This window comes from Molothrus ater, chromosome Z (genome assembly GCF_012460135.2).
Source record: "Molothrus ater isolate BHLD 08-10-18 breed brown headed cowbird chromosome Z, BPBGC_Mater_1.1, whole genome shotgun sequence".
NCBI classification, from domain to species: domain Eukaryota; kingdom Metazoa; phylum Chordata; class Aves; order Passeriformes; family Icteridae; genus Molothrus; species Molothrus ater.
In genome coordinates this window covers 58140158-58158033 of record NC_050511.2, presented here as the reverse complement: position 1 = coordinate 58158033, position 17876 = coordinate 58140158, and the positions used below count along the sequence as shown (strand labels likewise).

Here is a 17876-nt window from a genome sequence, read left to right as displayed (position 1 = left end):
CTTTTCTCTCCAGTTAAGGTAAATGGCCTGGTTGAAAACATTCCACTGCCAGGGTTTTAGGGTTATATGGTCTGTAAGTTTCCCTTAACAGCAGTTGAGAATACTAGCTGGAGGTAACTCAGCAGGATTTAATGGACAAGCTCAAAAGGCATTACTCAAAATTTTTAAGTAGTTCTTTACACCTGCAGTCACAGGGCAACCCAAGTTAGGAGAGTACCTAACTTGCAAACCACCCAAAGATAATAAAATGCCAAAGAAATTAGCATTTGTTCCAGGCCATGTTTCGCAAATGCTTTCTCCAAAGTGTGTACAGAAATTATTACTCTGTGAGAGAAAGGAACTTTGTTTGACACAATCCTTCTCAATCAGTAGTTTAAAGACTATGATAAGAAAACAAGCCACATTGTCTTAAAAACTGTCTCTGAATAACGAAAAAAGATCTTCTGAACCAGATTTTTTAATTTTCTCCTATATTTCCTATTTTTCAGCCTTTCTGAAGGCCATCCCTTTCTCATTTTTAAGATTCTATATCTAAGATCTACTGTATTTAATGGCTGGAAGCCATCTAAGCAGAACATTCAAATTATTCAAGAAAAATTTTCTAGGTGCACAAATGTATTCCAAGCTCTGTAGACACACAAACCAACTTTATAAATCTTGTACATTTCAGAAATACCACTGCATTCAGCTATTAACTCTGGCATTGCACTGTATTGAAAGTGATGTCTGAAGTTCCCATAGTTACATTTTTCACAGTGCTAAAATACATTAAACATTGCCAGACTTGACTCAAAATTTTATTATTAAGTATCACAGTAGATGTTTTTTTGGACTTTAAATTATACTGGGGGTATCTGCAATCAAGCCTTTGAGGGTGAAAAGCCTATACCCTAAGAAGTTAGCCAAATGATGCGGATAACTTGACTTGAAACACAGCATTCAAAAAAACTTCCTATTTTGCTACATTAGATACTACAGTGATTTCATGTCTCTTGCTGCATAAAGTATAGATTTGATCTGAAGCACATAGTCACCTGAGATGATATTAAACATCCTTGGATTCAGGATAGCAGGACAAATCAGTCGAAGAAAAACAAAGCCACTGAAATGAAATAAAATTGTATTTTGTTCAAAACCATTAGAAAATACAAGAAATTGTGTAGTCTTTCAGGAATAAAGATAATGTGGGATCTTGTTGAGACAAACACCAAGAAACTAGCCTGTGCTATGTAAAAATATAAATCAAGATAATCATGCAATGATTCTACGAATGGCAATGAAATCTCAAAGAGGAGGCACATTGATTTCCCAGTAAAGGTGAATGAACTGTTTAATCATGTAGGAGAAAATTAATTGCCAAGTAATTATGAAGCCAATCCCTGACCATGCTTGTCTCAAAAAGGAGCCACCCTTGGTCTCTGACCTCCCAAAAATTTCTCCACTGTCTATTACTCCATCCATCTCACAGCCAGCCACTTCCCCAAGCCACTGTAAGCTCGAGAACAGGAGTGGACGAGCAAAAAGATATCTCTTGGCAGAACACACCTTTAGGTCAGCTTCAGCTGATCCATTATCCTGATGATCTACACTTCAGTAGAAAAATGAAGGATCTGCTGCTTGCCACCATGAAAGAATTGCTGCCATTTTAAAAGCTGGAAAAAGAGTGCTCTGTTCTAACTGCAGAACTAGGAATTCATTCAGCAGGAACCCAGAATAGGCTTCAGCAGCATGAGAAAAATCTATTTTCCTGTTAATACCAGAAGTAAAAATCACCACTCACATTAACCTCAACTCCAGCTAATTGTTGTATAATGAAGTGACATACAGACCAATTAAATCAATCTAAAATATCTGTAATTTTATCCTTGGACACCACCAGCAGGCTGGATTTCACCACAGCAATACCAGAGCCTGACTTGTAATAAAAGGAGGAAGGGAACTTTGCCTGTTGTAAAGTACACAGTTAGTCCACATTTCTTTAAAGAGACAAATATAGTGACGTTGATGCACCTTCTATAAGTCCAAGATACCTAGTATGTTCTGTTATACATGTATCTTATCTCTAAGAAATACAAGTTATGGGCTGGTAAGAAAACAGTTCTTGGCCAGAGGTAACGCTAAAATAATTTTTGTGGTGAGAATTCAAAGCTACAAGTCAGTAATTAATTTTGAAGTCTTGGCACATACACCAGTCACTCTTTTAGAAGTGCCCAAAATTGAAGGCCAGCAAGGTACACATCTAGCAGAGACCCTGCTGATAGGGAAGATCTGATATTCCTTACCTTTGTCAACCTGCCTAAATTATGAATGAGCAAGTATCTATAATGGAGTTTTAAACCAGAGAGAAATGGTAGCACATTATGACTGATACAATAGAGAAGAGATACCCAGATATCAAAAACTGTCCATCTGGCTCTGAATATTGAATCATTCTTAAACCAAAAATAGCACAATGGAAGGTAATAAACATCACTGAAGGCTGTGAAAACTGCACTCCAAAGAGAAATCTCTAGTATCCACTTCTGAAAATGGAACACCACAAAAGCAAGTGATAAAATATTTTTAGCATCCGGTGGAGACTACTGGGAAAACTCTGAAAGTGAGCTGCGTGTTCACTAAGGAAAGCCACATGGTCCTCTTTGGAACTGGGGAGGAACATCCAGAGATAGGGAATTCACTACTGACCTTTACAGCCCTCCAGCAGCTTAGCCCCTCAGAGTAAAAGAAGCTCTCAAGTAGGAGCAGTCTCCATTTGAAGGCAATGCCGCTTCACAGAATGAAACACATAAAGCTTCTGGTGTCAAAATGATAAATACAAGCCAAAGACAAATACTCTGAAAGATCCCTCCATGGGAGATTAACCTCTCCTAACCATACAACTGCCTGACACAAAAAAAAGAAAAGCTGAGGCTCCAATACCCTTAAAATCCCTGCCACATTTAGAAAAAAAAGTGTCAAGACCGCAGCTTTGTGAAAGGTTTTTGTTTCACCTGCCCTGGCAATGAACAGAGTTAGAGTTAGTTTTGTATTGTGCTGGTTTAGTAATGTAGACTGGAGTTTTGGTGGCTGGTTTGAGTTCAGAAGAGCCAGGTTCTGTAACCTCCAGCAGCATTTTCAGAGGAGCTCCAGAATATTTCAACATGATTAGGCTGTAGTACTGTAAATTCAAAGTTAAAACCATTAAGTAAAGCTATACTGACCTCTATACTATATCATTTTATATTGGCAAGGCTCTAAGAACAAGACAAAGAATCCAGCAAGCTCAATCTTTAACTGGGACATTGTGCTTCATCATCATAAATATCTTAAACACTGCAGTACCTGTGTAAGTTCATACAGTTTTGTCACTGAAATAAACATAGATAAGCATACTGAAGTATGTCTCCAACAAGGCTTCAAAGAAATATTTCCAGAATAAGGTTGACAAGTAACTTACCTAACAACCCTGGTTCTCATGGTAGTATTAGCTGGCCATTTGTTTTGAACAGACTTCTGTAGGCACCCATAAATATATCTCAATGTCCTGCAGAAATAGTAGCCAATTACTCCTTCCATTAAACTTACAGAATCAAAAAAGCTGGTAGGAAAGGATCTAGACCAACCTCCTACTTGATGCAGAACTATTATCAACTTTATATTAATAACTCAGGCAAATCTTTAAATTATAAATAAACTCTTAGTTGAAGTTAACAAATTTAAGAGAATTCTATTTTAAAAGTTGTTTTAAAAAGTAAATTTATAAATGACAAGGAAAAACTATTCTGTGATCATTCAGATGTGCATTAAATGTTTTGTAACTGTTTACTTAAGTAGTATTCCCGTTTTGAAAAAAGACCACTTTGATGGTTGATTTTTCTTTTCGTTTCTCTCTTAACTAAACAAAAGCTTTTCTTTCCATACATGACATACAGTGAAAAAAGAAAGTTAAGCACCACAGCAATAGTTCTCTCCCATGAAAGAAAAAAATAAAAGGACAATTGTGGTGTATTTCAGAAAATGCTGATCATTCCATCATATACGTAAAAGGACTGCAATTTTCAATGCTAACCTTGCCAGCACTAACACAAAAGAAAATTCCATGCTACTCCAATGACTCAAAATTGAGGGTTTCATATACTTTAAAAGCTAATGACACTATGAAAGGAAACTCTGTATTATCCACTTTATATTAGATGATTCAAATCTGAGGTGTGAAAACAAGTTACTTTATCAATTAAAAGAAGCGGGAGAGAAATAGCCTCTGCATTTCCCTAGCAGACAAAAAGAGGCATAGAATGGTGTCACTAATATGCTGTTAGTAATTCCATCTCTTTCTCAGAGGAGGAAGACTAACAAATAGACATCACTGTCTGCTAACTACCACTGTCTTCCTACCTATTTGTAAAAATATGAGATTAATTATTTTATTACTATTTTGTCCCTGATCTCAAGTCTTGTAGCTTCTCCTTTAAAAGAAAACCAAATGTGCCAGCCAGAGGCTTTTGTAAAACACTATTAATTGCCAGAAGTTTACTTTCCCCATCAATTTTTCTCTGTTTCTGTACAGCAACATTAAGATAAATCAGTAAGAACATAATTTTAATGTACAATGTTATTCATGGAAACACAAATTTTCAAATATAAATCTGAACAGAAAAGTGCAAACTTACGGGGGGAGTATCTCTGCAGCCATGAATATCTTCTCCACCAATTCTGAAAGTATACTGAGCAGATGTGCCAAATTAGTGTTTACATCTTCATTTTTTTCTAACTTCGAGGGATTTAACTAAAACAGAAAAAGAACATGTTTATTCTTGTATCTAGAACCATATATATATATATATATATAGTTTCTGAATATTACACACTGAGTACTGTTTCAAAGTAAATGAAATATTCTGCAGTCATACAAGTCTCTTACAGAAATCAATCATGTTTCAATAAGTTGTCAGGGAATGCGAAGCAACAGTTTTAAGTTCTAATATATATATGTGGCTTTTATCAGCTCGGATATTCACCATTTTTTCATCTGAGTGACTTTTTGTCTCTCTCAATCCAATTTTCTGATAACTCCCATCTTTTCCACAATGAAGTTAAAGTGAAAAACAGGAGTTAGGAGGGTCATTTTTAGAAGAGTTTCGGAATGAGTAACAAACATTCAATATGGAATTTTACTATTAAAACAGAAGTTCAGATCTTGATTTCTACAATACCTTGAGTTCAACAAGAGTTACCTAGATTAGGACATTCAGTAACAGCTGCAGAATGCCTGCTAAATAATTAAAATAAATTAAAATAAATTTTGATTATAAAACTTAGTAAGTTTTACTATGAATAATGTTTGAAGCCAAAATCCAGGAAAAAAATGTAAAAACATCTCTTAATTAATTCAGTTCCTGTATTTCTGATGTAAAAATGTCTAGTTCTAAAACAATTATTAAATGTCTCTCCAACTAATATTTAATGTAAACAACAGTTAATAACCAGTGGATGATTGGGTCAACAAACCAAAATGTTTAAAAACACAGTTTAAGGTATCACCTCACAGGACTGCTTGCTCTCCATGATCTTTAATATGGAGTCTTTCAGCGCATGATGAACGAAACTTGTTGCTGTGGCTTTCATATACTGTTCCATAAGTGTGCTTGCTAAAGTGGTGGCACGGAACAAGGTAGTAGCTTCATCTGAAAAAAGAAATTGGAAAGAGAAAAACTGAAAAAAGGAGACATGAAAAAGAGAGGAAGAACATGGCTACTCTTTGACATAAGCTGCAACTAAAGAAGGAGAAAAAAAAGATAGCACCCCAACCCTTTCCTCTCCACCTGTCCAGAATTCCAGTAAACTTTTGTGGGATTTAGTGCAGTACCTTCCATGCTTATCTCCCTGTCATTTAGTGTTCGTAACAACAAGGACTCAAGCTTTTCATGAAGAAAAATCTTCAGTAAAATGCCAGCCAACAGTGTTCTATCCTGTCCACAAACATGTGATAAGGCATAGACTACATGAAGTTCTTTCTGGAGTATAAGCTGAAAGAAAAACAAATTTAAAATATTCAGAAACTTCTCCTTACATATAACAGTTTTGGAAAAAAATATATATATATAGATATATATATAGCTGTCACTTAAAAATATTATTTGATTTACAGCAACCAGTGTTACTGAGATCCCTCTCAACTACTGAAAAGTATTCATTTTGACAGATAAACCAGATAAATGGATGGTTAAATTTAAGTTCATACCTCTTTAAACTCATTGTATTCTTCTTCTGGCATGATCTTCTCCATGGAATATCGCGCTCGAACACGCAAAGATCCTGGCTCAATACCCTTTAATGGTACATAGGAACTGAGTTGAAACCACTCATCTGTCGCATGTCCTTTTTGTAATCGGCTTAACTGGCAACGCATGAACACTTAAAGGAAAAAAATGCGTTGTTCAGGTACGTTATCTCCACCAAAATAAATGCTACTATTAAATAAAAAATGGTTTTATTTTTAACATATCATCTTATTTCAGGAAAAAAATACCAGCAAGAGTAAACAAAAAGTTTTTTATCAATATATTTATTAATGGATTCATTCTCTCTTCAATGGCTTCACAGTGTCCTGTAAACTGAAGAAAAAATATATGGCATCTGTAAAGAATGTATACATATAAATTCAAAAATGCCACATGAATATTGACATGGCTTTCCTTGTAACACCCAACTAAGTAGGATGCAAATCCAGGAAACAGAAACTAAAATACAGATTAAAACTTTAGAGTTCACTACCCTCTTTCCAGCCTTACACTGACACCATGATCAGGATCTGCTCCTGTTTATGATAAGAGTGCTACTACAGTATTCCCAAACACAGACATATGTGTTACTTTTATAACTCTAGTCTAAGTAACAGTTTATGCCTATTAGGTTAAAAAAAGTGTTCCCAAGCACTTGCTGACTAGATAATGAAAGTCAGCTCAAGAATAGCCAAATCATTAACTGGTGATGATGCTACGCTAAAATTGCCAAGCAATGACCTGCACTGCAGCTGAAGTCTGGTGCAGCAGCTGGTTAGCCAGCTACAGCAGCTGGGAGGGAACACAGGCCCATCAAGAGCAGGAACTTGCTCCCTAGTGGAGGGGTTTTCCCCACAAAGAAAGGGGAGGCACTTTCAGAGGCAACAATGTGCCTCTGAAACACTCACCATGCTCCAAGAGGAGTCCACAATTAATTTTACATTTAGCCTACCAGTCTGCCCCTCTCAGTCAAACACCTTCTCTTTGAGAAGGTATTTGCTTTTACTTCCATAAAACCAAGAGCTTTTTTTTTTTTACATTTCTGCAAAGCCAGTACACAAATCTGCCTTGCAGAAATTGTCCACAGTTCCAGCAGATTTCTCATTGTCCCAATGTTGCAATACATAATAGGATAATATTTAATACTGGAACAGAAGTAGATATATATATTTATAGTAGATTTATAATGCCTCATTCAGGACAATCCTGCTGCCTATTTCATATTCTCTGGAGCTGATGAACTAATAAAAGTTCATGCATTTATATCAGTCAGCATGAAAAACAATCCATCACCACCTGCTACTTATCACCAGTGTGGATGGAATTATGTAGTCATTAGACTACATAATAAATTTACTTTCTTATCATACTTCTCCCTGGCATCAAAGCTCAGTATCCACAACTAAGCAATGTGCTCTTCTTCTTATTTGCTTGCACATATAAAGCACATGTACCACAGTGAGACAAATGGTGAATGAACTACTAGAATAAACTGATGATTTAGTTTTTCCCTGTGGTTATTGTAGCACTTCATAGCTATAATATAAATAATATGACTTGACTTTGATTTAAAAAAAAATCATACTACATCTCTGTACAAGGACTGCAGAATAGTTATTAAAATTTATATTGAATTACTTTGAAGTAGGAAGACTTTTTTCCTGCTTATAATGTTACATTGAATTGGTAGGCTCCTTTCAGTAAGAGATTTCTACTCAACATGAATTAATTTGAAATTAACCACCGTAGTGCAAAACCAAACCAGAATCTCCAGTTCAACACCTTATGGTATTGTCCTTTGAAACCTACTAATTCAACTGTCAATAGTAATAGATGAAAGTCTACTAATAAATTCTAGGACTTTGGATTTTTCAAGCCATATTGCATATTTATTTGAGTAAGTCCTTAAGTAATTTACAGTTAGAGAAACAGAAAAAAAGTTAATATAAATGATGCAATTGATGCTGAACTGTTTAGTATAATTTTTGACTATGTGGAATGCTTAAAAAACTCCAAAGTAATGACGGAACATTCATAATAGACAAACTTCAATGTAAAGACCTGAAAACTCAGGAAATATTTTAAAACACTGAAAAGGTAGCCTTCATTCATGTGTTATTTGATATTTAGGTTTTGTGTGTTACAATAAAAGAACAAAGCAGTGAATCCAAGAATTACATTTTGGACCTTTAATCTGCATTACATGGAAGAAAAAGCAAGAAGAAAAGGTGAGTTAACCCAATTAATAACTGGCAAGATGAATAGCATCAGCTGTACAGGACTGCCACTTCATAGCATTCCACAGGTAACATCTGTGGCTGAAAAGGAAAGGAAAGATGGTTGGTTAAGGAAAGGAACCAGTTTTTTGAAGAGTTTTTGAAGACTTTTGCTTTTGAAGAGTTACAGGTTTTTTCTGGCAGTGCAACACAATGTATGTCAGAGAAAATGTGGTTTAACTCATTTTACCACAATGAACTTCACATACTTCATAGGGCTCAGGATGTAAGCAGAGGTGTATGTTCATTCAAGTTCACTTAGTGTAATCTTTATATCAAAATGAAAGTGTTATACTGGATTATGCTTATGCTGTAACAGTGTAGATAACTGCAGTAAAGAAATTCAGCCAATCCTGCCCCTGACCTAGAACACGAAGCCTTCCATCACCTGAATGCACAAAACTAACAGCATCTCCTTAATCTGGACAGAAAGAAGGAAACTACAAAAATACTTTCAAAGAAACTACTGAAGTATCCCTCTCGAGAACTACCCTTTTAAGATTCTTTTCCTAACCAAGGCTTAGATAGGTAATCAGCTCTCCAGCTCAAATGAATTCCAGACCAAGTTCACAACTGCATTTATAGCTCCTTAGTCTGTCAGAGAGAATGTATCTTTATTCCTCCTGCTATGCAGAAACTTTTCTAGTGAGAGAAGGAGAAAGAGATCTGAAATTGAATCAGGTTCTGCAAGACCATGCAAAATGAGTTGTAAATAGCTACTTTGGCTAAGGTTTCCCTACAGATCTTAATAAACCCCAGAAAACCAAAAATCAGTAAATTAGCACTGGTGTAAGTTACAGACCAGTAACACAATATATGCAAAGTGAAAACAATTGCACTAGACTATATATACTCTGACTGCCTTGGAACAGACAGCTTGGAACATAATGGAAAAAAAATCCTGGAACAAATTTGAAGAGGACAGGGAGAGCCATCCTGCCCTGCAAGGAGCAAAAAGGGGGCACAGGGCCGAACCTGCCCCAAAAGAAGTATATTGGGAAACAAGATACATGGGGGGAGGGGGCGGAACTACAAAAAAAGAAAAAGAAACCTAAAATTATTGTGTGGGAAGAGACCTGACCTTAAAAAAAATTTCTACCTAACAGCTTCAAATTAACACTCTTCCTTTTTTACTGGAACAGAAAGCTACATTAAAGAAGCACCTATCTGGCTAACACGAGGAGAAGAAAATACAGATCCTTTTCCATTCAAAGTGATACTAAGATAACTTCAGATTTAAGCCGAAGTGTGGTAATAAGGGAAGAAAACAGATGAGGTAAAATGGAAAGAAAAAAAGGAAAGGTTTCTTCAGAGACTGCCAAGATTATTTTTTTAATAAAGAATTGCATCTTTCCTTGTCTCACAGGGAGTAATCAAAAACCTGAAAAGAAATTCCATGTAGTCAGATTCCATGGAACTTAACATTTTATGGAGCAGACTAATAAAGAAAATTTCTCTTTGCTCTTGCTTTTTGATAAGCAGATTCATTATGTAGCAGTAGTTACCATAGCAGCAGAGCTATGTCAGACATACAGGACTAGAGTATAGTGCATTTTATGACTAAAATCAGTGAAAGTTCACATTATAAAAACATTAATGGAAAGCCAGTACCAGACATCAAAAACATACACAGGCAGTATGGTGAGCATAAAAACCTACTTAATTCTCTTGTGACAACCCTTAACAAAAGCAATAATAACCACACAAAGTATCCATTGTTGTAATGTATAAGCATCTTTTACAGAAAAATACTTACATATATCTGGATCTTTACTTTTCTTTGTTTTGTTACTAAGACTTATCTCAAATCTATTAATATCAGATGAAAGATCACTAGGAGAAAAGAGAGAGAGCTTCAATTAATACTATACATGGCTGGCATTTAAGCTTTTCCTAATTTCATTTCAATCCCCAGTTATCATTATCAGTGACTTATATGAGCAAAGATAGGTGCCTACAGAAATTTCTGCCTATGCAGAATTTGTCTGAAAGGTTGCTGCTGTATAAGCACATATACAGTATTTTTTAAAATACTGTAAAACTATAAACAAGTGTTAAGAATCTTAAATCCAACACAAACTGAAAGTGAAATTCACTAATTCAAGATAATTAAAACTTACTCAAAGACAAATTCCTCAGACCACACAGGGTTCTGTCCTTCCCTGATGTGTGTTTTTGCTACCTGGACACTGTTCAGGTAGATGTTACAATATGGATTTGTAAAATGCTTTACTGGAAGTGTATGAGCTTCTTCTACATGCAAAATGAGACTGCTGACCTGAAAAAAAAAAACTATTTATTTTTTTGTTGCTAAAATACAAAGCACATTAATGAATTATTTAGCCTTTTTATTAAGCCTTCTATGCAGAGGCTTAATGTGAATACTGAATACCAAACTCCTTATTAGAACAGTAAAGACCAAATGTATTGGAACATTTTAAGAAGCACAAGGAACAAAGTAAGAGTAACTCAAATAACTAGTGAAAACAAATATCCAGACCCATGTTTTTAAGGCATCTTGGAGTTTTATTTTAAAATCATTTTTGAGGCATTAGGATTTGCAAATAACAACTTTTCCAGACACAGAAAATTTACTGAAATGGAAGACTGGCACTTTGAGTAAGAACCATGAACAATTCCAAATACAGTGGTTTATTGTTTGGTGCTTTCCCAACAGAAATTCTCTTGAGCAACACATTACATTGTATTCTTCTATGCAGATAAACACTGTCTTCGCTTTTTGAAGAAAAGAATTCCCTTTTTGTTTGGCTTTTGCACCCTGAAGCTCCCAACTGCACCTGTCACTTTATCTGTAAATTCACCTAATTAAGTTCACTTATTTAGAAGTATCCAAATTTCTTTAATGTTCACAACCAAACAGTTGTGGTTTATTACTTTTTATTCACCATTTTATTATATTCTCTACTGCCTGAAACAAGTAACTACATTCAATGTTCCTCAGATTAAATCATATCAGAAAATCTTAAAGTATTTCCCTGTTATTCTCCAATCATTACAGACATAGCTATTTAAGACTGATTACCCTCTCTCTCTGAAGAAATTCTGGCATGTAAGACACAAGCTTGGCTCAGCATGTATTTGTTACATAAAATGAGTATCATTAGCTAAATAACATGTATTTACATGTAACTAAAATGTAAATAATGGGTATTTTATGTATGTGTAATATAAATTTATTTCACATTTTTTGTTGACATGTAGTATGAATTTCTTAATTTTCCCATGTGAGGCATATTCGAAAAGCTGCTGACTTCTTTAGACTTTTATTTAGGATTTGCTACTGTTGAAAGGAAAAATTCTGTGACTTATTAATATAATTTTGCACAGAGGAGGCACAATACTCCTCCACATGCACCTCCAACCCCACAATATCAGCTTCACCTGACGCAGACGTTTATTTGATGCTCCTGGACTGGATTTTCTTAAACTGCAAAACACCTGCAGAGCTTTCATCCAGTCCTAAGAGAGAAGGATGCAGAAGAATGTGATGAAACCAAGTCAGATACAGCTTCTTGCAGTGGAACAGACATATGTGTAAAAAGTATCTGAATTTTCCCTTTAGCTTGGCAAAACCTAAGTTTTCTCTAATTCCACAGTACAAAAGTCTGAATATTAAAGCAAATTTATTATCATTACTAAGCAAAACCTCATAAAGAATTTGCAAATATGAACCATTTTCTCTTTCAGTATTATCAAGCATTACTAATGGATATACAGTGTAACCTTTGCCAATTTTCCAGTGTAGTGATACTACAAGAAATTGCAAATTGTATATAAAATTAAGAAAAAGTTGTTTGCTTCTGAGAAAATTGCATTTAACAAGACAAATTGGTCTGATTATTCTCTCCAGTAGTCCCATATGGCAATCATAACACTGCATACTTCAAATAAAGACTGAACAATTAACAGAGAAATATAGAGCATATATTCTCCAGCTTGTCTTCAGAAGGTGGAAGATGTATTATAGCCTCATTCACTAGTTACTGTCTTCCCAACCATTAAATCCTGTACATTTCTTGCAAAGCACCAAAATTTAGGTTTTGACCAACAGTCTTCTCTTCAGTCAGTATCTCAAAGATATGCTATCTACTCTCAAAGTACAATTTAACAATGTAATTAAAATCCCCATAACACTGCTTCACTCATTCTTCACAGCATCTTCCACATCTTAAAAATACAGAGATACATACTGCATCTATTCTTAGTTTTGTGAGCTAGGCTTCAGCTTTCAAATCCTTCCAAGGAAAAGCTTTCAGCTACACTCCACCAAGTTTCTATTTTTCTATGAAATGATAGAAAGTAAAGAAAGCTGAGTTTTCTCAGCTTTGTAAACTCTTTGTAAACTTTTCTGGGCCAAAGCCATATTATAAAGAAATCTGAAACAACTGTGTTCTGTATAAACACAGTGAGCAACTTGTTAAGTAGTTTCAAAACCAAATTAAACCAAATGTTCAGGAAACAAAACAGGACATTCTATCTTCTACACATTCTTAATTATTTTACTTTTTAGAAAACAAAAGATTTTACAGATATGACAAAATTAAGGACCATGGAAATTTAATTTATATATTCTCAATTATGATACAGCATACTGCTTCCTAAAGTCAATACACTGACAGTTGTATGATGAATTCTACTATATAATTCTTATGTCATCTCTCCAAATTTAACAATTTGCATTAACAATTTTTAATAATTGGCATTAATTTAAAAAGAAAATCTGTGCTTTCCTTTATATACAGAAAACAAAAAATACTATATGGACTTCATGCTCTGGTGAATGCAGTCTGTTATGAGCACTCTAAAAAGCTTTCATGCCATTCAAATAACATCAAATGCAAAGCTTAACTTCTAATGCAATGTATACATCAGAGCTGTGAACTTGCAGAGCTTAAAACTTAAACAAGAACACTCTATCATTTTAGATACAATCTACTGGTGAAATCATTTCTCCAAAGTAAGCTTCTATCCTACAACTCTTAATCAGTGAACATAACTGTTAAGAGAGCTAGTAACTAAAGATACCATATAAACCCAGAAAATCTTACACTTTGCACCATTAGGGCCAAAGACTATGCATGACTACCACTTTATATACATGGCAAATAACTGGAAATGACAGTTCTATGCACTTTGGTCACACATACATGCATTAGCATTTTATTTATTTCACTCTGAAGTACAACTCTAACTTACTGTGCTGTGTTTTATAGCATGGAAAAGACCTGGACAGTAAATTTTTTCTTCTGAACTGAACTATGTCAAAAACCATGTACGTTCTCCAGAAACAGGAAACAGAAAGTAATGGAAGTTCTGCGCATGGGGCCTGACTGGAATTTGTCAAAACTAAAACCCTGAAGGAACAGGTAATACAGGTGCTGGATTTTCAGCACCAACTGTCCCCCTCAGAGATCTGCTCCCAGTTCATTTTAACACCTACTATGTAACCACTAAATATTTGTGATGTATTTGCTTCCTGCTTCAGAAAGGCAACATCACCGAACAACACAAGATTTAAAGTTACTTTTTTTACACTTAGCAAATAAAAGCTCTCACCTGTGCTTGTTCTGGAGTTTCGCCTGCAAAGTAAAAGATGTAATGCTCTTCACTAAAGTGCTGAACTACTATCTGAAAACAGTTTGGCCTTAAAAATAAAAAAAAAATTAAAAAAAAAACAACAAAAATTAAGTTTAATTAATCTTCACATATTAACAGACACCTTCACAAAGTTTACACTGAAGTAACTGATTTCTCCTGTTTGTCTGTAAGGTGCATTGGATAACTGCATCAATGTTTGTTCATCTACATGTTACCATCACAAATGGAAAGACTTCCAACAAGATTTATCAGATCTCCAAAAACTGCATTTTGGTTTTGAACGTATTGTGTCATTTTAAGAAAACTACAGTACATGCAACCTGCTTCAGAACACTGACATATTTTTAGAATGGTGTGTACTGAACAGGCATCTATGCTGGCTTACAGTTAAGGCAAAAAACCAGCCATCTCAAAACACTTGTCAACTCTATATTCCTAGAGAGTTTAAAAGCAGTGCAAGTTCAGCATTTTTTCACAACCAGTTAATCATACATAAAGGATTTTTCTTTCAAGAAACAGTATTAACCGAAGGAATCCCCTATATGAATGTGTCCCACAGCTCTTATGATCAGTAAGATGTGTACTAGATCATACACAAAACACTTGAGTGTATGTGACACAAACCTCTACAACCTTAAATGTTGCAGAAGTACAGCCTTCACTGTACTTCTGAGAAAAGGGCAGAGACAGTCTTTTATAAACTACTTAAAGTGCAGGAGGAACTCTGTCTCAGCTGCAGTTCCTCACTAACAGCTTCCTAGCTGCTGCAACCATGCATGTCTTCCTACACACCTCTAAGTACCACCTAGCACCCAACTTTGCTCCAACCCACAATACAGGGTTTCTTAAAATCTGTTTAAGAGAAAGAAACAAAATGTTTATTGATTACAATATATACCAAAGCTTCATGCTTAATTGTCAACTATACAGGGAACATTTCGGCATTTTGTAAATAATCTTTATCTGTATCTGGGCTCCTCATTCCAGTAGATAGATGTTGGAGTCTTTTTCAAAATTATTATAAAGATTTAAAAACCCACAAACAGACAGAGCAAAACATCAGTCTTTGTAGATCAAGAAATGCTACTAATGTTAAATATTTGTCTCCAGTTTTTTCACAAAGTAACTAGAAGTGTCTACATGTAATTTTTTAATAAATATTAAGACCTGTAGGATAGCCAGAATTTCTAACTTCTTTCACTTATTATATAAGTAAATATAGTTATTTCTTCTATTAAATTCTATAAAATACAGGCCAGTGGAGTTGTTTTTGTAACTACCAATGAAAAAATACATAAATGCTCTTCTTAATTTCTAGTGATATCTAAAAGACTTCTGATTCTCAACTTTCTTGTTGATAATCACCTGTGGTCAGCATATTTTGAATATCAAAATATTACAGTAAGTAAGATTTCATGTGTAAGTAACTCTGGGTATAGTAATCGTGCAAAAACAATCTTTGAGGATGTTTACTTATATGAACTAGTATAATACAAACAAAGTACTTGTTTTTAAACAGAAAAGAACCTACAGACTTCTAACCAAGTTAGCTTTCAAATACCAAAATAATGTAGAACTTTTAGAATTTACAAAAATTCTTTATCTTACTAACTCTTGGTGCAATAGGATAAAAAAACCCCAATGTCCTACCTGCCAAATAAACTGTCATGTACTCCATAGACAGAACACACACTAAGGTCTATTAGTCCTTTGGGTTTTGTGGCTCGTTTTTCACTTTCAAAATAAATAAGCTGGGCATCATTTCCCTCTAATATAAAGTACAAGTTTTTCCATCTCTTTCCTTTACCTGCACAAGAATCAAGCAAATTGTTATAATGCTGTCTAAAACAACACATAAATTTTGTAAATTAAGAAAACAGAAGAGGGCAGCAAAGCTTCTGTCAAATTCCAAAGAGAAGAACAATGTACAGATAATCACACTTGAGTTATAACATCAGTATATGCATTCCGTTTTATACAACACGTGACTAAAACCAGATCCTCTTCACAGATGCAGGTAGAGTGGCAAAAGATTCTTCAAACATCCTCAGTGCTTTCAACAACATTATGAAAGTGCATATGAGTTGCCCCAACAATGAGCTCCTCTCTATCTATACAGATTGCAAATAGTGACAATGTGGACCCCATTAATTAGATTTTTTTTTAGGAAATGGACTCTCAACATTAGAAAGTTGCTCCTAAACTCTGACCATTGATTGCATTACAATACCTTAAAATATATAGCTGAAGAACAGAAATGGAAATATTTTATATGCAAACTTAAATCAGAATCAACCTGCAAGCACAACCATATGTAAGAATTTGGCTGGTTCCACTTGCTGCAGAGAAAGGTTCTTTGAATTACAATGGATTAGGAGCATTCTGCAACAAATTAATGCTTAAATCAGAGTACCATTTAGAAAAAAACTTTCAGCCTTTATTTCACACTTCAGTCATCATAAATCCACTGGGGCCTCAATAAACTAGTAGCAAAATTGTTTTCAAAATACAAATGTAACACTCATTTATTATACTATGACTCCTAGGTGGAAGAGTGATTTTATTGCATTTAGTCCATACACACTATGTGCATCCTTCTACAAGACAGTACTCTAATTTGCCTCTTTTAGCTTAATTTTTCCAAGTCATTCCAATTTCATTCTTTATTTCATGGCATCTCTCTACACCTCTCAGAATAAACCTTCTCAACAAATGAGATGCTTCCCTTTTTCTGTTCAGAAGGTATAGTTTGGGGTGGTTTGGGGTTTTTTAATGTCTCTTGTATTAGGCTACATGTAAACTCATACCTTCTTTCTTGCATTTGGTCACTATCCAGATTACCACCTGTAACTTATCCTTCTTGTCATTTGCAGAAATCTTGTTATTGATACCGTTTTTCTGCGTCCATTAACGCTGATTTTTCCCAAAAAGTAGAAATATAACACTCGGCAAGGGACCAGCTTCCTCAAAACTTCAAAGACTTGTTCAATGGAAATTCTTCAGGGTAATACTGAAGGTTACACTGAAATAAGTCAAGCTGTCAGCTTTTAATGTGCTTACTGTATGCTGTGCTGTGTCAGCGTTAGAACCCTAAAAAGTCACTACATCCTTTGTATGGCAGACTGTGCATATTAAATTTAAGATTGAAAACATACAACCTGACTTGAAATAGCAAAATTAAACCAGCTGTTCTCTACAGTGAATGTACAGATTTATACTATTCTAGCTCTTTCAAACCTCTATCAGCTAGAACTTAGTGAGTTCAATATTAAATAAAAGCACTTTATGAAAATATTTCATTTCATGATTTTGAATGCTACTTTTGACAAGGACGCCTACTTTTTGTGCTGTGCTGATTTTTTCAGAACTGCCAACCTAAATTTTCATACTGCATGTAATTTCACGTATCACATTGTTCTATTCATCTACTACCAAAGGAAAGAGATCCTTCACACTCCTTACACACTTTCTAGAACCTTTTGCCCACTTCAATTTTGCTCTTTCTAGTACCACTAAATTCATTAAACTCAGCTAGAAGGTGCTAATCTCTGCCCTCTAGTGACCAACAATAGGGTACAAGGAAACGGAACAAAGTTGATGCAGGGAAATTTCAGATTAGACATTAGGAAAAAGTTCTTCACTGAGGAGATGGCTGTTCCTTAGAAAAGGGTATGCAGGAAATGCTCAGAGCCTGTCAGGGTTTAAGGAGTGTCCAGATGAT

General features: G+C 34.8%; 1 protein-coding gene and 1 long non-coding RNA gene across 3 annotated transcripts in view; one reads left to right on the top strand and one right to left on the bottom strand.

The window, feature by feature from the left end:
- The window catches only part of RASA1 (RAS p21 protein activator 1), a 46371-nt gene that overhangs the window by 4384 nt on the left and 24111 nt on the right, over positions 1–17876 (bottom strand). For both annotated transcript variants that reach the window (XM_036404008.2, XM_036404009.1), the window contains exons 11-21: positions 15806–15962; positions 14114–14201; positions 11939–12016; positions 10657–10814; positions 10293–10369; positions 6221–6393; positions 5846–6005; positions 5521–5663; positions 4650–4765; positions 3437–3523; positions 1035–1102 (exon numbers count right to left, since the gene is read on the bottom strand). In XM_036404008.2, coding sequence (XP_036259901.1) covers positions 1035–1102; positions 3437–3523; positions 4650–4765; positions 5521–5663; positions 5846–6005; positions 6221–6393; positions 10293–10369; positions 10657–10814; positions 11939–12016; positions 14114–14201; positions 15806–15962 — 1305 coding nt within the window. The remainder of the gene's footprint in view (positions 1–1034; positions 1103–3436; positions 3524–4649; positions 4766–5520; positions 5664–5845; positions 6006–6220; positions 6394–10292; positions 10370–10656; positions 10815–11938; positions 12017–14113; positions 14202–15805; positions 15963–17876) is intronic.
- On the top strand, positions 6335–10002 carry LOC118699823 (uncharacterized). Its single transcript, XR_004982126.2, has 3 exons — positions 6335–6420; positions 8391–8488; positions 9679–10002. It is a non-coding gene; the product is annotated as an uncharacterized LOC118699823 (long non-coding RNA).